At 46.9% G+C, this 20,223-nt stretch overlaps 2 protein-coding genes across 5 annotated transcripts in view; one reads left to right on the top strand and one right to left on the bottom strand.

Annotated features, from left to right (window-relative positions):
* Window positions 1–11,052, top strand: part of LSP1 (lymphocyte specific protein 1) — a 47,686-nt gene extending 36,634 nt beyond the window's left edge. For all 3 annotated transcript variants that reach the window (XM_015631296.3, XM_015631297.3, XM_033514947.1), the window contains exons 10-11: window positions 137–251; window positions 9,750–11,052. In XM_015631296.3, coding sequence (XP_015486782.1) covers window positions 137–226 — 90 coding nt within the window. In that variant the 3' untranslated portion in view covers window positions 227–251; window positions 9,750–11,052. The remainder of the gene's footprint in view (window positions 1–136; window positions 252–9,749) is intronic.
* Window positions 3,156–20,137, bottom strand: LOC107206019 (proteoglycan 4-like). Of its 2 annotated transcripts, none has more exons than XM_015631294.2 (3): window positions 19,957–20,137; window positions 14,688–14,823; window positions 3,156–5,749 (listed from the first exon to the last, which is right to left on the bottom strand). In XM_015631294.2, the coding sequence occupies exons 2-3, from the start codon at window positions 14,706–14,708 to the stop codon at window positions 4,139–4,141; spliced, it is 1,632 nt and encodes a 543-aa protein (XP_015486780.1). In that variant the 5' UTR covers window positions 14,709–14,823; window positions 19,957–20,137; the 3' UTR covers window positions 3,156–4,138. The 2 variants fall into 2 exon arrangements, 1 of the variants encoding a protein (XP_015486780.1); XR_004497785.1 differs by lacking the exon at window positions 3,156–5,749 and adding an exon at window positions 10,980–11,220.
* Window positions 20,138–20,223: the final 86 nt, after the last annotated feature.

The following is a 20,223-nucleotide window of genomic DNA, read 5'->3' as shown; positions in this document are numbered from 1 at the left end:
AATGGGCTATCTCCAAGCCCTCTGGGATTAAAGGCAACTGAATCATGTGCTCCTCTGGCTTCAGTTGTTTGGTTTTTGACTGCCTATTTAGCGGAGAAAAATGCTGACTTTGGCTCTTCCTTTCTCTCCTGTTCAGTCCGTTCCTTCTGGCAAAAAGTATAAATTTGTTGCAACAGGCCATGGCCAGTACAAGAAGGTGTTGATAGATGATGCTGCAGAGCAATAGTATGTCTGGAGAACTCATTAACCAGGTAGGTGGGATATGACTGTGCTCTGTGTAACAAACTCCTGGGCTGTTCTGGCAGGATGCTGGGATTATTTCTGCCAGCAGCACTTGGGGTGAATTGGAAGGTGCTGTATGGGAACAGCTGGAGCCTTGCTTCTGAGCCTGACTGCCTGGGCTGGAACAGAGTGGGTTACACAGCAGGGGTTTTGGTCTCTGCCTCTCTGATGCTGCTAGGAAGCTGGATACCTCTCTAAGTTTAATCTGCAGTCCCTCAGGTACTGCTGTTTGGGTGAAGATGTGCTTGCCTTTCAAAGGAATGGTCTCTATCTGCTGTCTTTCCTTGTGCTCTCTTAAGTTGTAAGGAGTAGATAGCTGGAAGTCATTCTGGCTGAGCATGGGGGCTGATGTACTTTTGAAATACAAATATTTCTGGGGTCTAATTCCCAGATTTACTAAATTAATCAGGGAGAAATCTTTTAATGACTTCAGTAACCTCTTGGAACCAGTCTATAATAAGGTTGTAGCAGGAAGAATGTGAACATCTGCTGTATTGGGTAGACCAATAGAACAGAGAACTTCTCTGATGTGCAGCAAGGGAAGGCAGAGCTGGGTTGCTGTCTCTGTTCTGTTGACATGGTCTTTGGATCTCATGTTCCTATTGTGTTTAAGATCATAGATATCCTGGTGTTATCTTGAGTGGATGATAGTAGAGGGTTGTGGCAATAAGGAGGAAAGGAATGACATAGAGGGGGGGATAACTGGTTGGATCCAACTGGGCAGCATCTGGCACAATGAGTGGAGAGGAAGTTGAGGGTGAAAACAAGCTCATTCTCTTTTTTTTTCTACTATAAAAAAGAAGCTTTATTTCATTGCCAAGGTTAAAATAGCTCTGCTGATTACAAAACACCTTTTGTTTCTGAATTCTTCTGGGGCCTGTGTTCCTTCTTTCCTCTCCCTCCCACCCTTAACAAGCTGGCTTCTGAGTCTTGCATATTGTTTTGTTTGTTTAGGCTTGTTTTTTTTCCTTTTGTAGTGCCCATTTAGAGGAGATGCCCTTTTGAACTTGCTTTGGGATGGGCACCAGTACAAGCCAAAGACTGCCTGAAGCTATGTTTTCAGTCCACAGAACTTGCATCCTCAGCTTGCTTCTCTGCCCATGACTTTGAGTAACCTATAAGGTTTCCCCTTTGATCAGTCTCCTTTCTCCTGAAGTCTGTTTCAGTGCACCAGGTGGGAACCTACTGGGCTTCAGTTCTCAACAGCAAATAGGTTTTGCTAGGTTGTCAGCAGGTTTTGTTTGCCCTGAGTTTCTCTAAGCAGCTCAAATGAAAGTGTCTTTGGCTCTGGTCTTTGTCCAGCGTCCTTTCTTGAAAGGCAATGCACTATCACAGGATGTCCTCTAGGATCCAGCCAGCACTCCAAACAGCCATGGCACAACGCTCTCTGGGTTTGTTCACGTGGAAGTATTGGGCTTTTTTCTACTGTGAATAGCAAAATGGCTGTGATAGCTGAAGGAGCTTGGCTTGTTTCTTTTCTTAGGTTCTTAGCTGTCTGTTTTGTATGCTCTGAGCTCCCTGCTCCCCTATTCCTCTGTACCCCCTGAGCTATGTTCATCCTTTTTCCTTACTGCTGGATCACTGTCATGGTCTTACTCTCAAACCCTTCTGGCTCACCCCTGTCACTTGCTTTACACCACCTTATCTGCTTTCTAGTTGCTTAAACACAGATGTGCTTTTTTTTTTCTCCTTCCTTCCCTTCCTGGGCTGCAGGACCTCACTGCAGGCTATGGAACAAGAGTTTTTCTGTAAGTGTCAGTTTGGGCTCTTATCAACTGCCTGATGGTGTTTGGCATTGAAAAATAGACAAATTCTGTGCCCAGTAGCATTTCCCTTCTCTTCCTCAGTAGAGCAGCTCAGTCTGGAGCACACCACAGTGACTTCCAGTGAACAGCCATTGACTGAAATCTGTTGCCTACAGGGACATGTCCTCCTGTCTGTGGTACTCTTGTGTCAGGGTCTGTCTCTGCAGGACTTGCCATGCTTGCTGTGTGCCTCTGCCCTTTGCTTTTGGGGTAAAAGGGCTAAACCATACATATAGACCTGCCTTCCTCTGTCTCCTTCCTTCTGCTTGTGGGAATTGCTCTCCCCAGGGGCATTTCCCCATCCTTCATCCATGTGCAGTGGGGCTGGGGTGTCAATGGAAGCCTAGAAGATGTGAAAACTAAGCCTTAGGTGAGAGTTGCTGGCTTGCTCTGGGTGGTTGTCCTTGGTGCAGGACAAAAGCCGTTTTAAAGCACAAGTGCTTCTTAAACCACCTTCACCTAGTCTCCCAAATGCAATCAAAGTTGGCTGCTCTGCCTCATGCCAGTACTGTGGCGCTTGTGCATGCAGACCTTTGTGCTGAGGCATCCACCTGGCTGGGCTGCAGTAAGGTAGCACTTATCACTCTCTGGAAAGGTTGGCTTTATCTGCATTAGGTGTTTTACACTGCACTCTTCAAATCTTTTTTTGTGCTGCTGTGTGGATGTTTCTCTGTAGCCTTCTCTTGCAGCAATGTTAAATTATCCTGGTGAGGCTTACCTAGGATTCACTTGTGATTACTGGCACATTTTCAACCTTTTTTTACTTTTTTCTTTGAAAACCAGGGGTTTGAAGAGAAAATCCCCACTTTAGATTGTTAAGATAATATTCTTCCTATTTGGTTTTTGCCCTTTAACTAGCAAAGGGCTTACAGAATAGAGATAAGACCAGTAAAGTGAAAACTTAAGATGATTTGCTAAATTAACTGTTCTTACAACATCACTGCAGAATAGCAAGACTTTAAAAAAGGCAAAAGAGGCTCATTGTTTTGTTTCTAAGTCTGTTTGCAGTTTGGCTTGAGGAACTGCTGGTCAGTTCCATATCCTCTGCACATGAAAAAGGAAACACTGTACACAGCTCTTCATACTATATTTGGCCTAAACATAGCAATCCTATATTAGCTGTATAGGAACACCCCAGCATATGACCAAGTCCCTTGTGAAACTGAAATAACCTGTCTCCCAACTTCCATGCTCACAAGCCTGCTGTCAGTGGAGTTGCAAAGGGTAATACTGGAAAGCCCAGCTGTCTCTGGGTGGGCAGAGTTGGGGATTTTCCTCTAAATGCCCTTTTTTCAGGGTACCGGGGACAAGCAGGTGTTCAACTGTCATGATGTTTGCCCTGAAAATGAGACTACATGGGGTTAGCAGAAGCCCTCAGAAACCAGCACCTTGTTAAATACAGAATTGGATACCCATGTGCTAAAGCAAGGTCTTGTTGGTTATTGTGGAAACATTAACCATCAGCTATTGTGGTGAAAACATGGTGAAATATATAATGGAACTTGATTACTAAAAAAAAATTATTCTTCTGTGCATTAGTATTTAGTAGACTGGCCTAGGAGGTTGTCAGAAGATGCCCATTTTGTTAGGCAGAGGAACTGCTTGGTGAGAGCAGGATGTCTTACTGTCTGTTCTCTGTGCCTTGGGTGAAAGGATGAGTTTCCATTTTGTTCAACTGCTGCTGTTCCTAGGATCTATCTCTGTCTTAGATAAATGCAAAAAAAAATTCACATTCCATTATCCTACTCAAAACTGGTCTTTTTTCTATAGGCAGTTTGTCCTCTTCACTCTGTTACTTCATCTAGTGGTTGTTGTTGACTCTTTTTAAAACAAACATGTTTGTTTTCCTGTGACCTGTGGATGTGGTAGCTATGTATTTGAGCTTTTGAATGTATGGAGAGTAACCCTTACACCTGCAGCATGGGGCTGCTGGCTTGGAGGGGTTTTATTTAATTTCCTTTTTTCCTTACTCCTGGCTCCATTGGGCAGTAAACTTGGTCACAGGTGTCCTCTTGGTTGGTGCATGTCCAGAGGGGTGGAGCAGCCTGGCTTCAGTTGACCGACCATCCTGATGCCGTTCTATTAAAGCTCTTGGTGTGCTCCTCGGCCCCTTTGGGTCGAAAGCGGCTCAGCTCGAACACGGTGCTGATCTTTGTCATGGGTTTGGCAGCCAGTTCCTTCAGTTTCCGGGCATCAAAACGTGGCTTGTGTAGAAGGATGGGTAAGCGGCGGGGAAGAAAGACGCTTTCTTCCTTCTGTGGCTTCTTCTCCTCTGCTTGCTGCTTCCTCTCCTTGGTGAGTGTCACCTGGTATAAAATGGCATCCCACATTCTCATGGCTTTTGATTTAACCAGCATGGAGTCTTGCTTGATGACTGCTTGAGCAGCATCCTCTTTATTCCCTTCCCTCTGTCCCAGCTTTTCTGGCTCAGATTCTGGGAAGTTAGTTGCTTCTGGCTGCACCATCAAGTGCTTCTTGAGGCGATGCCAGCCACTGGCACCACTTCCAGAAGGTCTTGGTGCTTCTACTGACAATGATGCTGGCTCAGCCTTGGGGAGACAGCCAGTGTTGGGTAAGCTGGGAGTCATCTGAGGTTCAGGGACGTGTTCTGCCTTGGTGTCTGTGGATGTGGACCCAGTACCATCAGTTTGTGCTGGAGTTGCCGTTGCTGGGCGTGTTTGCCTCCAGGGAGCGCTGGATGTTGATGGTTTTAGCACATCTCTGTCTTGCTGGGGCAATTCAGGAGCTGTCGTGGATCTGGATATTTCAGTGTCACTTCCATGGGTTGTATTGATGTGGGCATCAGAGGTGCTGGGCTCCTCAGTAGGAACAGGTCCGGGAGCTTGATCAGGAGGCTCTGTCTCTGCGGCAGGAAGGAGGGGAGGTTTTGGCAAGGGGGGAGTGGCCTTGCTGTCTTTAAGTGAGGTGGGTGTCTGCTCTGGAGATGGTTCAGAGCTGCTTGTTTGACATGCTGGGGAGGTAGGCCTTTTGTCTTCGTGGTTGACAGTTCCTTGGGTTGGGTTTGGTGTGGGAGTCTTAGCCCTGGGGGGCTTGACGCTGTGGAAATAAGTGTTCACCCTGGTGATGTAGGTAACCCCTGGTGCCTGTTCTGTACTGGGTGTACTGGAAGGAGGAGGCTGGGGGAGAACAGACAACGAAGGGTCAGATGGAGAGGGAAGGTGGGAACCCATGCCTTGAGACTGCTGTGGAGTCTCAGGTGCTCCTGGCTTCTGCAGCAGGGGCATGGCTGAGGAGGCTGTGAGCTTGACATGTTCAGCGATGCGCCGCTGCTCGGTGACCTTCAGTGCGAAAGGCTTCCCCTTTCGGAAAGGGGAGGGGGCACGGTGGCTGACGGGCCTGATGGAGAGGTGGGTTGGCAGGGGGGCAGAGGGGGGTGCTGTGGTTTCAGGGGGCTCTGCTGGGGCAGCGCTCTCAGCACGCTCTTGGTCGGGGCTGGCTTCGTTGACAGGCGAAAGGCTGGAGCGGAAGGACTTGCCCTGCTCTGAGGTGAGGATGGCGTTCTTCCTGGCTGCCTTCTTCAGCAGCCGCTGCAGCCGCAGGTTGTCCTTCCCAGGCTTTGGTAGGGTGGGAGGGGGAGAAAGGGGGTGGTTCTGGGAAACAGACTGGGTGGAGGATGATACTGTTATCAGCATTGTCATTTCCTGCAAGAAAAGACCAAGTTTAGAGTTGGTGTGGGCTTAGCTCTGGGCTAGATTCTGAAATATTGATATACAAGTCCTCCTCTTCCTCTCTCTAAAAGCTGTGAGTATGGAATCAATACTGTGGGAGAAGAGCATCCATCTTTGTTTTGTTACTCTCCTGAGGTAACCTCAGCCAGTCTTGAGGGTGGGTGTGGCAGGGCAAGAGATGTCCTGGGGGAAGCTCTATTGCCAAACCTGGAGCCCTTCTGCTCCTGGCATTAGCACAGTGAGAGCTCCTGGGGACCCCAGATGTTCGTGTCTTGGCAAGTCCTAATGGGATTTGGAAGGAAATGTCAAGGGAAACAAAGTGGGTTTGAAATTTTGAAGCTTTGAAACATCTCCAGAGGCAAAAAAGCAGGAATGTTTCATGGCTTTCCAAATTTCAGTTATTAAACTCTGATACAATGTTACATACAACAGAACAGCCATAAACTACATATGTCATTTGAATCAAAGTCAACACTGGCCTTGATTCATTTCAGCTGGCATGAAGACACCCCTGTGAAATACAAGGCTTCTCAGAAGCTCTGTTTATTGGTGAGGAAGTGCTTTGTCACAACACTGACTCTGGCTGGTCTTTTCTCGCTGCATAAAGCACAGGGACAACATTTTCCTTCAAGATAAAACCAAGTTTTCTCATTCTCCTGGGAAGCTTTGCCACTGTCTTGCCTTTATCTCTCATTCCTGAGTGAAGTAGAAATGGACTGAGCTCTGTGTCAGGTCTGATCTTCAATAGTAATTGAAGCCCTTTGGCCAGTGCTGGGCTGTTCCTGCAGGGATGCCTGGCTGCTTTTCCTGCTCTTACTTGTCACTGCCTCCTTTCTGGGGAGTGCTGGCCAGTGGAGCTCTGTGACCACTGCTCAGGTGAGCACAGTGGAGCTAAGGGTCTGTGTTGGGCATACAAAGATAAAACTAGTCTCAGTTCTCTCTCTTTATGAGCAAGCTGGGGAGCACCAAACAGCTTCTGACCTGCAGTGACTCTTTGGCAGCCCCAGGAAGGAAATCTGACTCTATCCTGGCTCTTGCTCAGCACAGAGTTGCTGAGTTTTGCTATGAAATGAGGCATAAATCATCGAGCCCCTTAATCCCTGGAGCTGGATGCAGCTGAGCATCCTGAAACAAGGAAGAGGAGGGCAGGGTGATGTCAGGCTTGCCCAGGGGGGCTGTTTATTTCATGTGCTGTGTTCCTGGTGGCTCCCAGCCTGCTCTGGTTAGTGTGGGTGTGTAACATGATACCTACTGTGCAGGAAAACTATCCTGAGCAGAACTGTGAAAAGTGCAGAACAGCTATTTGTGCTTGAGTGCCCAGTGCTGGCTTTGGGCTTGCACTGCTGCTCTCAGCACTGAGCTGGGAAGGGGATCCATACCCAGCAAGCAGGTGGTGTGTCTGCCAGAACTGGTTGGGGATGGGGGGAGAAGGATGACTTTTCTCTTTTTAAAGGCAGCAGTAGCAAATAAAAGCACTGAAGAGGTGGCATGTTGAGCTCAAAAGCTTCAAGGTCAAGCCCTCACCATGGTGGGTGAGCTGCCCTCCAGAGCAGAGGCTGTAGTGGGCAGGGTATAGGCAGTATCTAGCAAGTGGTGCATTCAGTACTGGAAAGACATGGATCTGCTGGAGCAGAGGAGGACCACAGAAGTGATTAGAGGGATGGAACACTCCTATGAGGACAGGCTTGAGAGAGTTAGGGTTCTTCATCCTGGAGAAAAGGAGACTTTTTTGTGGCCTTTTAATATGTAGTCGTGGCTCATAAGAGACATGGGGACCGGCATTTTAGTAGGGCATGTTGCAATAGGACAAAGGGTAAAGCTTTTAAACTAAGAGGGTAGATTCAGAGTAGGCATAAGGAAGGAATTTTTTTATGATGAGGGTGGTGAAACACTGGAACTGGTTTCCCAGAGAGGTAGTGCATGCCCTGTCCCTGGAAATATTCTAGGTCAGGCTGGATGGGGGTCTGGGCAGCCTGATTTAGTTGCAGATGTCCCTGTTCATTGCATGGGTGTTGGATTAGATGACCTTTAAAGGTCCCTTTCAACTAAAGGTCCCATTCAAGCCATTCTGATTTACTTTAGCTGTAGGCATGAGAAACCTGCTGTTTTCTGTGAGGGGGCTTGCAGGGGATTTGTGTCAGCTGGGGGTGACAACTGTTGGACGTGCCCAGTGTCTTATCAGCTTCATTCCTTAGGCACAAGGCTGTCATTAGGATTTGCTTTGTTCCAGGAGCTACTCTTAGAGGCAAGTCTTCACTGTTCCAAAAAAGAGCTGAGAGCCTACTCCTTTGTAATACACCTGCTTTCCTCCCCAGCCTCATAGGTATTTTAGGTTCTTCTGGGTCAAAAAGCTAAAATGTTGCAGTTGGAGGGACATGTAGGTATTTTTGTGACACTGCTCTGTCTCTGTGTAGGAATTGGTAATTGCTTGTGGGTTTTCTTTGTGCCTTTTTAAAAATCTCCTGAAGGGTGAGTAAATACATGCACCTCATGGTAGGATTTATTGTGGAATGACTTAATCTGCTGCTGTTTAATGTGGTCCCATGGACAGACTGTACTACAAGATGAGCTATGGTGCAGCAGCACTGGTAAACCAGATTTATAAGGTTGACCTGCTTCAGGCTAGTGTAGGGAATACTAAAGAGGTAGGGCAGTGAACTTCCCAGCTACTGATCAGCTCTTGGAGTGTTTTTCTTGTCTTATGGATTGCTGCACTCCAGAAAAATGCAGCTCCCCACGAGTCAGAAGGATCTTGCCTGGGATTTGCTGCAAACTGACAGATGCTACTGAGGAGGGCATGGGGGCTCTCAGAGTGGAAAGTTTAGTATACACACACCAGGAAAATCCCTTTGCTCACAAAGTCAGAAGCTGCTTCATGCTGTATAACCTCAGGATTTGTTGTCTCTTACAATAGTCTGTGCTCTTAAAATCACTCTTGCTGCTATCTCAGCATTCTATCTGACTTGAAATCTGCTGTGCTGTGGGTCTTGAGTCCTTATGGGGTGGTAGCTTCCATGGCATGTGACTGTGTTGGAATCTGTGTGCTTGGACTAATGGAGCAGTGAGATGCTAAGAGACAGCAAAAGGAAATCAGCTGTTAATTTATTTGTCTTTCCTGTCAAGCCTGGCTTTGTTTTGAGTCTCCTTCAGAGCTTTGTGTGCTCAGGAGAAATTCTCAACAAGGAATATTTGTTTTCCCCCTTGCCACCTAATGAAACAAAAGTAAAGGGACATACGGACTTGCTTTATTGCCAGTGGAAAGGCTGGAGCTGAAAACCAAGGGTCAAGAGGGGAGCCACTGCCTGGGACACTTGTGTGGGTTTGCAATAAGCTAGAATGAAGTGAACCTAGAAGTCAAGAGGCTTTCAAAGGGTTAAGTTTCCCTGCTTCTGGTTGAGTTCCCATGGGTGGATGCATGCTCACCTACTCTTGGACCCCAACTGTTCTCCTGACTTGGCTCCATTAGCAATCAGCCCCAAATCAGGAATAATGGGGAGAATGTCAGCATGCAGGAGTCATTTATCAGGTGATGGAAAAGTCATTTGTGTGCTGGAGTCCCTCGGCTGCACCAGCTGTCGTGCTTGGAGCAGATGGAGGGAGAGCTGCAGGAGCCCAACACTGCTGCAGATGGTCCCAAACAGAGCGTCAGGGGCTGGGGGGACACTCTGCTTTAGTGGCTTTCATCAGCTTGGGAGGAAGCCTGCAAATCTCCTTGGGGTGGGGGACAGCATGGCAAGAGTGCAGCCATGAGCCCTGCTGGGTGTGCAGCATCTCCTCTGCCACAGGCATGGACATTCCCAGCACGGTTCAGTTATGCTGAAACCTTATGGGTGGGCTGATTCACAGGGCTTTGTGAAAATGGGTGGGAGAAACCCACCTGTAATTGCTAGAGAAGACAGTGTCTGTATAGCCCAGGGTATTGCTCATGAGAGGCCAAATGGTATCCATAACATTGTGTTTTCTTGTCTTGCAGCTGAGCTTGGTCCTGACTCAATGCAAGCCTCCACGCCACTATTTTTCTGCTCCACAGAAGATAATTGAAGGATGTTTCTCTACTCCTGACTGCTGTCAGTCTGCTTTGGGTACTGCCTGCCTCCTCTTGGGGTTTGAGCAGTATCCCACACTGCCTCCAGACGGAAGAAAGGATTTACATCAGCTGACAAAATTCACCCCTCTTTTAACTTTCTGCGTGACTCTTTGGCTTTTTTTTTCTATTTTTTTTTTTTTTTTTTTTAATGTGTCTCTGCTATGGAGATGAGAGGCTCTGTTCTCTCTCCTTAAGAGAGGGATCTGCTGCCCTGCTGAGCAGGCAAGGCTTTTGTTATGTGATTAAGAATTTCTCCTTTTGTGGCCCTTGGTGGCTGGGTGGTGGCAGAGAAGGGAACTTGAAATCTGGTGAAGAATTGGTGTTTGAAAGGAGGGCAGGTCCTGAGTGTAAAAAGATTGCAAGGAGAGTGTGATGAGAGTGCAAGGACCCCTTGTCACTCTGTTGGTGCCAGCTGTGGGTAAAGTCCTCCCCTGTTTATGATGCAGCCTCTGTCCCTCTACGTCATCTGCTTTGAGGGACTTCCATCTACTGGTCTCTGCATACATCAAATTGCGTTTAACCTAGTCCTGTTTTTTTTCTTTAATTCCCAGATCATTCTTTAATCACAGTTATGTACCCATGCCAAAATATTCCTGCCACTTTCCTGTCTCAGTAGGGCAATAGCAGCTTTGTTTCAAATTACTGCTGCCTTCATCTAAGATGGATTGGAGATCTCCTTTCCCAGGTGAGGAGCACTGACCAGTGGTGTTATCTCCCTTCTCTGGGAAAGTGATTTGCTTATTCTCTAACCCATAGACTCCAGTGCTGGTGACTGAAACACTTCTAAAAGTTAGATGTGGTGGCACCTTGATAACTTGCAAGCTATGTTCCTGAAGCTGAGCAGGATATCTGGGAAATGGCTGCTGCTGGAAGCGGTCTTGGTGAAATGGCATCCTAGTGAATTGTTTGTGGAGACCAAGGCTTGCTGTGAACTTGAGGAAACTGAGTCACTCATGAGTGGCGTTTCTGGGCCTGGGGTCTGCAAATCAGCTTCTAGGGTTGTTTCTAAACTCTCCCATGTTTTCATACTTCATGGTGTTAACATGTCCCCCATCCCCACTTTAGTCTCATTCCTACTTTCTTCCCATGTCAACATCATATTGCAACTTGTTTCTACTCTCCTGGAGGGAGGACAGCTTGTTTCTCCGCCTGCATCAGTGTGCTTTCTGCTTAAAACTTTCTGCCCCCTTGATTTTCTTTTTTTTTTTTTTTTGTAAGCATTTAATAAAATTTGAAGAAGATGTTGTAATGATGGCAACTCTGAGAATTTTGTTCATGTAGGAGTCTGCAGCAAAGCTGTTTTTCCAAGACCTTGAAACTCTGCTTGAATGCGAGGTGGAGGAGAGGAAGCATCAGCCTGAGTGGCAGGAAGAAAAGGAGCTTGACATATTCAGGAAAGGGGTTTTCAGTGTGCCTGCCCCATTTAGATCTGTTATTTTGCTGCATTTTTCATGGGGAGTAATTGCCTGTAAAAAGGGAAGGAGCAGTGCTTGGGTGGGCCGTGGGAGCAGTCTGCAGAGTCTTCCTGGGGAGTGTGATCAGCTAGGAGAAGCACAGAGTTTAGCTCCCCAGGTAATAGACCTGAGCAACATCACAGGCTTCAACCAAAATCACTGGTCATGTCAGCTATAAAAAAAAGGGGAAAAAGTCTTCCTCTGTATCCTGCTAATCCAGCTTTGATAAGGTCAGTATAGCTGTCTGTACTGGAACCCAGCACACTAATGAGCTGATGGCTTTATCTGGAACCATCTACCTTTTATAGAAAAACCTTTTTATGGGGGTGACCTTCCAAGTAATAACACTTTTATGGTGCAGAGACAATGAAGAGTTTCTGCTATCCTAACATTTTAGGAAAGTGTAGGTAAGGAAGGAGATGATTCCAAAGTAAATTCTTGCTCTTATCTTTCTGCTGATTGGTACCCTTGTTCTCTCCATCCTCTGCTTTAGTTCTGGGAGGCAGGAATTCAAGGAGTCCTGTGTTCTTCAAAGCACTGAGCAGCATGGCCCAATTTTTCTCCCTTCAGCCCTTCCTCTGCTATACTGGGATTTTCCAGCAAGGCTGGAGAGGTAGCAGTGTGGTGCATTGAGATGCTCTGGGTTGAGGTGAAAACAACGCTACTTTGCATGTGTGCAAACTGGTTGCAGCAATTTTTCAACACAGTTCTGCAGCTGGCTGGTGGAAATAATGGCTGAAAACTTCTCCAGTTACTATTCCTGTGCCCTGCCAGTTTGCAGAGGGCAGAGAAGGCCCCAAAGGCTGTTTGTGTGAGATTCCTTCTCTAAGGAGGGTTAATTTGCAGAGTGTATTTTCTCCACTTAAAGCCCACAGGGACCTAGATGTGGTTTCAATAAACAACTGCTGTAATTGAGGTTGTGGTGACAGAAGAGAAGTGAGCAGGTTATGGGAGACCAGAGCTCTCTAGTGGTGGTCAGGAGCCAGGGAGAGAACTGGCTTGGAGCAAATGTGTGCAGCTCTTTATGAGGTATTATATCAGCCAGGGGAAAGGTTTCCACAGCTAAATTTACTTGGTGGTGTGCTGTTTTTCCTCCCAAAGTAACATGGTGTGCACATGGTGGTAGGTGGGACTGGAAGTGGGGCTACCAGAATGGAGAAACCTTCCCCATCTTCCCCAGAAAGAAAAAAAGGGATGCTGCAGCCCAAATATGCTGGATGTGCATTTTGGGCAATGCTAAGAGGGGATGAGAGCATGGAGGCTCATCTCTTATCCCAGCAGGAACCTGCAGGGACCTGTGGCTGATTTTTGTGAGTGAAGGAGAGCAGGCTGGTGCCACTCTGCAGCAGTTACTGGTCTGGGGCTAGTAGCTGACTGCTTCCTATCTTTCCTCAGTTGATTCTTCACAGCACTGTGGTTTTTGCAGCACTGGCATCTCAGAGGCTTTTGCTATGAGACCTTAGCTCTGTCTTCTCCTGAGACTGCTGCATTTTGAGCATAACAAGGACAAACTGTCACACTGAGTCTTGCAGGATTAGTCTTAACCTCAAAGCTTGGTGGAGGAGAGTAATGTTTTCCTGGTCCCTGCGTCTGCTGGCTGCCTTCATCCCCTGTGCTGCCATGCTTCCCCAAATTACCATCCCCTTGGCAGGCTGGCAGTGCCCAAAAAGAGGGACTGGGAACCCCTATGTGGGCTCTCAGTGCTCTGAACTGGGGCTGTACCTTGACGTGTTGCTTCACTACAAGTTTTTCTTTACCCATCTTGTCTAGATTATGCAGAAGATGAACATGATTTTGGCAGCATTAGCTCTGGAATAAATCTGTGGGAGCTCCAGTGGTACTGAAATGTGCTGCTTGTCCTTCTGTGTCAGGCTTCGGGGCTGCTTTTTTCACTGGAGGGTTTAACAGATGAATTCTACATGAATGTATGAAAGATGGGATTGAAAAACATGGTCCATGACTATTGCAATGCCATAAACCAGCATTCTTTAAACTTGGGGGAAAGTTAAATAATGGAAAATTCAAGTATGTTTTCAATATATGTCTTTATGTAGCACTTGTTCTGCCTTGAGAATGGGGCTGGACTTCACTGGGTTCTCTTTCCAGGTATAAAATAATTACAGGCTCATTTTTGCATCCATCCTAATCTATATGTGTGCATGCTAATTAACAGATTTCTGCTCAACCCTTGCTTGCAGCTTTGCACTGGGCCTCTGGCGTGGTCATGGACGCAAGAGCCTAGAGTTTCCAAATGACTTTGTTCCTTGAAATGTGTTTGCAGCTTCTGCTCTTTGAAGGAAAGGTCAGCCTTGGGGACACCTGAGCCTGAATGTCAGAGCTTTGCCTCCTGCCACCACCACCACCTTTGGGAAGGAAAATAAACAGGCTCAAAGAGCAGGGCAGCTATAAATACTGAGGTGGCAGCTGATACGCTGTGGAACGAGGTTCTGAGGTTGGTCTGTTGGTAGCTCCTTGCCAGCTCAAGACACTTCCCTGACACTGCATTTGATGCCTGTGTCCACACATATATATCTGTATAGAAGCAGGTTGAGAGAAAAAATGTATTTCACATTGCCAAAAGTGCCATTGGAGCTAGGATTTACTATAGAAGTGGAACCGTTGCAAGGCTCCTGGTAATGAGACAGGTGACTTCCCTGGGATTTTGCATTGAGTCCCCTGAGGGTTTTGGTTGCAGTGGAATGATTTGATTTAGATCACAAGTTTTCAGAAAGGTGCTTCATCTCTTCTGGATAACTCTCAGAAGTCATGGCTTAGCAATGCTAAATACAGGCATTAAATAAACAGAAAAAAGGGGTCATGGACTTGGGACTTGTGAGACTGATGGGAAGAATGGGGAAAGGTTGAGGAAAAGTAAGGGAAATATACCATTGGGATTTATACAAGTGAGCACTTTAAGGCAGGAAAGCGTCAAATTGCAAATGTAATAATTCAATGAGCTGTTTGGTTGGGTGGGTAGGTCTTCCCCAAGGTTGTGGAGTGTCTGTGAGTGGGACACAAAACAGTAGCTCCAGGCTTTGGTCCTGACTCCCATCCTGCTGCTCAGTCATTATCCTCTCTGTCAACCTGTCTCAACCATTTAAGTGTAAAGAGTGTGAGGATGAGACCCAGCCTCTATCTTGAATGGCCAAACCTCTGATCCATTGTCTTTGGAGGGAGATACTTAACCTAGATCTAGGGTGTCCAAGCAAGAACTCCTGAATCCCACATGGATTGTGCCTTAGTTATCTAAAGCAGATGCAGCAAGGACATATCCCAGAGTAAACAAATGAGTGATGGAGGAACAGTCTACCACAAAAATCAGAAATAAATATGAACTGAAAAAAAAACCAAAAAAGAATATATTACTTACTGATGTGTAATTTGTTTCCATCTGAAATCATTTGCATGTTGGGAGCATCATGTTACTCAGTCCAGTTTATGAAATTAACAGGAGATTGTTCCTTTGAGATCATGTCAGGTGCTGGTTGCTTGTGACTTCTAGAGCCCTGTAGGTAAGTTCAAAGCATCAGATAGAAAAATGTTTATGGTAGCCACTAAGTACGAGAGGTTTCTCAAAATTAAATAAAGGGACTTTCTGAAAGCATGAAAAGTTCCACCACCTAAAATTAGCGTGAAGAGTGGCTATCGAGTAACACCGTTGCGTGCTCCCAACTTTGGCTCTGCAAAGTTCAGCATCTCAAGTACTGGAGAGGTGAAGGACAGAGGATGGAGATGTTGCCAGGGCAGCTATTCTAGCAGAGTAGCTCCAGGCGATGAAACCAGTTGGAAGCTTTTCAAGTTGGCTGGTAAGATTTACTGTTTTGCAAAAGTCAGGGTTACAAAATGCAAATTTGGAGCAGTGCTTTGATTGTTACCTTCCTGAGAGAGGAAGAGACCAAACTCTGTCCTTACTTGTTCCTGGCAAGGGACATGCTATGTGCAGAGGATGCAAGTTTGGAAAATGCTGCACTGGGAGCAGAGAGGGTTTGGTGTTGATTAGTTTGGTGAATTTTGGTTGAGGGGTTTATGTGCAGTTTGACTCAAAGATCTCAGCTAAGACTGCTTAAGTGAGCTGATAAGGATGGCACCAATTCCAGCCTTTGTCCTGGGCAGCCTGTGAGCTGCTCAGACACCATGCAGGTGCTTACTGCCTCGGCCTTGAGGCATCTCATCCAGCATTCCGGCTGACTTCCTAGGTTCTGCTTTTTCAGAGCCTTTCAGGAGCCTTTAAGTGAGAATGCCATGGCAGCTGTGGGGTTAAACATGCTCCTAGGAAGATGGAGGCATGTGAGAGCAGTTTCCTGGAGATCTACAAAGGAGCTTTTTGCCCAGGTTAAACTTGGCCTGTTTCATACGGCTTTTGAGATGCTGGTGAGCTATGCCACAAAGCCAGCTCTGAAGGCAAATTCCTTCTTCTTCTCCCTTCTAAGCCTTGTTGCTCATGGACTCCTCTCTAATCTGAGTTACTCAGTCATGGATCAAGGTAGCAAAGCTCTTCCTTCATCCATCAGGGGTCTGGCCCATCTGATGAGGCTGGTTCTTGTGGGAAGGGGGGTATGTGCTGGTGCTTTGGGGTGAGTGTCCGAGGTGAGTTCTCCATTTGCTTTCTTCCTCTCTGCCTCCCTGATGACTGGTGAGATCCTGCCTGGCTCTGCAGGTCATGCTGCTCCTTACTGCAATGGAGACCTCTGGAAGGATTTGGGGTAGGTGCTCAGTCCTTCATACAAATACCCTTATGTAATTAATTTCTCTCTGACAGCTTCAATGTATCAAAAATGCCCTTCTCTTTTAGGAGTGCTAATGATTTTGTGTGTCCCCAACACTGGAGATCTTTCTGGGGAAAAAACCCCAAAACCCAGGCAATAACAACCCAACTGGAAACTTAAGAAACTCCATATTCTGAATAAGAATATTTTAACAGTTTTTAGAAATGCCCAAGGAGAATACATTGTTCCCTGCTCTGCCACTGTCACCACTGAAACCATGCCAGCCTAATACAGGTATTTACATCATGCACTGTATGAATGATGAAGGGCTGGCTTGTGTTTGCACACACTAAAGTAGGGAGTGGTCAGATCCCTTCCTGTTTCTTACCAAAGATGTAGAGTTTCTGCTCTTACAGGCTAAGAGGGGATAAGACAGGCAAATATTTCTACCAACCAAGTTTCACAAAAGGGATGACACACTAGAGACCTCCATGGAAATTGTTGGTTGACTCCCTCCCACCAGATGCAAGGAGGAGAACAGCAGTACCAAGAAGCTAAATGGAGGTGTAATGTGGTCATCAATAAGAAAATGCTTGTTTGTTGCCTTTTATTCTCCTTTTTATGCCTCTGAACTTTTGCAATTTCATGAACCCATGACCAGGAGAAGGTGTTGGCATCTTGAGGTTCCCCAGACACCTTCCAAGGTTGAGGTAGGTGAAACCACAGCTTGGCAACTGTTTTCTCTCCTGGTTAGCTGGATGGCTGCTGCAAGAGGTGCATCACTGTGCATGGCAAACACTGCACCAGGTCACTTCTGGGGAAAGGAGAGGCAACCAAGGATGGAGATCCTGAGCCTGAGTGCCAAGTGGATGGTATTAGAGGAGCCAGGGAGAAAAGATGGTCTTTGCTCAGCCCCTTTGGGCTGTTTCAAATTCCCCAGGTTCCCATTATTACCACTAAAATGACAGTGGTCTGCTAATACTGAGAGGAGCTAAATTATAAAATTTAAGGCTATTCTGATCTCTTCTTGACTGGCTGCATGAAACATGTCATTGGTTTTTGCCCAGGAACAGAAAATAATTATATATATGTATTTATATTCTGTCCTTTCTCTGAATGTACTTACTTAGCCACTATCTGATCTTCCTTTTTATTGACAGCTACTTCAATTAACTTGGAAAGAGTGTTCAATGAACATAGGGCATCTACTCTAACCTTGAGCTGCTGAATAAACCCCTCTGCAGAATTCCCTTTCTCTGGGGTGGGATAAAGAGAAGAAAGGGCATAGGGGAACTGTATAAAATTTACTTTGCTTTCTTAAATGGCTTTTGTGATTCCCATTTCCCCTCTGCCCTGCATCATGGTAAAAGGTTTATAACTGAATGTCACAAAACAGAAAAACACATCCCCATACTTTCCCAGCCAGATTAATACATTTTTCTGGATACCTTCAATTATTTCAAGGCTGTTATTTGTAGAAGCAGACAAACATGCCAAACCCAAAATACCTATATCATGCAAAAGAGTAAAAAATGTAGTTTTGAAAGCATTCAAACATGACTTTGGAGAGAAGGAGGAATAAAGAATCATTCAAATGGCAAACTCAAGTAAAACACATTTTCCTCATAACAAAATTCACTTTGGATAACTTCACCATTTCTGAATGACAGAAGGTATCAGTGAAAGTTCCTCTGTAGCTCTACCATGAAGGAGTCATGGGCAAGTTGGGGTGAGGTAGGACCTCAGGAGCTCCTCTTGCCCAACTCAAAGGCCAAAGCAAAGTCTGCTTTGGAAGCAGATCCATTTCTTCAATGTTGGAGAATAACAGGTCGATGGGGATAGGTGTTGCTTTATCTCAGAAATTAGATCTCTCCTGGGCTGTGACAGACTACCAGTTTTATGGGAAGGATGTAGCTGATTTTATTTACAAACTCTGTAGGCTTTAATGAACATGTAGGATTTTAGAGTTCCAGGGCTGTAGAAGTCTTCAGATGAACTTTTCCAGTGCTATTTCAGCTTGCTGGCTGAGTATTAACCAGCCATGGAGGCAATGATCCGTGAAACTGCTGCCTGCTGACTGGTGTGCAGTGAGCACAGGGAAAGGATATTTTAAAAACAAAACCCAAACAAAACATACACACAAGCCTTTGACCGAGGCGCCCATCTTTATGCAGTTTGAAAAATTATCTGGGCTTAATGTGTGTGTATTGTGTGTAAAGGCATTTCCCCAGTGTGCACTGGCTGCTGCAATAGGTCAACCCAAAGCCAAAAAAGATGAGAAGAGCTGATTACAGCTTCCCTGCAAGTGGCCCAGCAACACAATAAATTCCTGTGGCCCATCTCAAAAGAAGTCCTCAAAAGTCATCTTGCTGCAGGTGCAGGGAGAGCAGATGATGTCAAAACAGTAAAAATTATATATCCTAGAGCAGGAGCATCTAAAGTAGTAAGAGACAAAGCTGATGAGGAAAATACAGCAAAAGATTGTGGACGAAACTGCTGTGTGATGGAATCAAGAGGTGAAATAAGGATTTGACAGAGAATGTGTGAAAAGCAGGGTATGTGGCTAAGGCATGAAACCAATGCTGGAGGGGCCTGTAGTTATGTGCTAAACTGGATAGAGAGACCCACAAAGGGAAGGAAGGACAAACATAAATTGGGCTGTGGGGAATGAGCCTTAGTTGTAAACCATTTGCAGAGCAAATGTGTGGATCAGACAAGCCCCCTTGACCAAGGGATGGAGAAGGTACCCTCAGTCCCATGGGAGGAGGGATCCAGATCATGCTGGGACTGGGAATCAGATGCATGACGTGGACATGAGTGTTCTGACACAGGCAGTCCATAGGATACACGGGTGTCCTTTGGGATGGTGCTAAGCAGAAAGGCCGTGCTCCCAGGGCATGGTGATGGGGAAGACAGAGCACGGACATGAGACGGGATCTAAAGGCGGATGTTGTCTGGAGCAGTTGCTAGACACGTCCATGAACTGAGTGGAAACTGCAGGCAGCAATGTCTGTTTCTCATCTAGTTGAAAGTGAAGCTGCAGCAGAGAGGTCTGACTGCCTGTTCTTCCCATTGCTCGTTCCAGCCTTATCTTTGTCAAGATGCTTGGAGAGGAAATCTGAGTGAGCGCTCCCCTGCCAGTGCACACAAGCAGCACTGCTCTGGTGGAGGCTGTGCAACCCTGAGAGATGCTCCCAGTGCTCCTGCCGAAAGGCTGGCAGCAGATGGGCCCACGGGAGCCTTCAGGTCCACATCTGCTGGGGAGCACCCTGCTGTAAGCACAGGCTGCTCTTACATGCGTGCACACACACACACACACACAATCTTTTGAGCTGATTGATCCAGCCCTTGGCATGACAGGCTGGATTGTGGCACCCATTGGCAGCAGGGACAGTCTATAGCTGGCAGGTGGGCACAGGGGGCTGGGGAAGGCTCCTGCCAACCCGGGCCCACCACAGATGTAAAAAGAGAAACAGCTGGGAGCCTCCCCTCCCATGCATCCCCACTCTGCTGCTGGTTTGGGCAAATATGGTATTTCTTGGAGGCATGCCCAGCTGGTGGAGAGCTTGAGGGAAACGAGGAGTGGAAGATAGCAAACCAGCTTTCACACTGTGCTTTCGGAACCACCGAGCAGTTCTGCTGTGTTAGTGCTTTGGGCAGAGCTGGAGGGGGGAGTGGAGGTGATGATACCAGGTCTGACCATGTGTTCCCATGCAGCTGCTGCTCTTCTCAGCAGCACAGGGTGCCCACCCATGTCCCCACCCCACCCGGCAAACTCCCACATGGAGCCAGGGCGCTGAGGATGGATGTACTGTCCCCCTCCCACCTGACAAATAACAAAAGCATTGGCTGGAGGTGGGTTGCAGGAAGGAGGTGAGGGAATAAGCTGCCAGACAGCTGGAAAAGACAAGCTGGACAGGAGATTCACATTACCTGGTGACTGGGAGGCTGCAGCACTGTGCTCCCACTCCACGGCTTTAAAAGCTTGTCTCTACATCCTCAGATGGGGACCCTTTCTTGCAAGCAGCAGGGAAAGAGTGGGCAGGAATCAATCTGTGACCTGAGCCAAAAATATCGCCTGCCCCACAGCTCCTGAACTTCTTCTCCACTCCTACAGGCGGGTAGGAAGGGGGTGCTGGAGCTGCCAGGCACACAGGAGGGCACATGCTGTGTTGCTGGGGAGCCCTGCCAAGGGGAGAG

The sequence above is a fragment of the Parus major genome, chromosome 5 (genome assembly GCF_001522545.3).
Source record: "Parus major isolate Abel chromosome 5, Parus_major1.1, whole genome shotgun sequence".
NCBI lineage: Eukaryota > Metazoa > Chordata > Aves > Passeriformes > Paridae > Parus > Parus major.
Note: the sequence above shows the minus strand (reverse complement) of the source record. Positions and strands in the feature narration are given on the sequence as shown.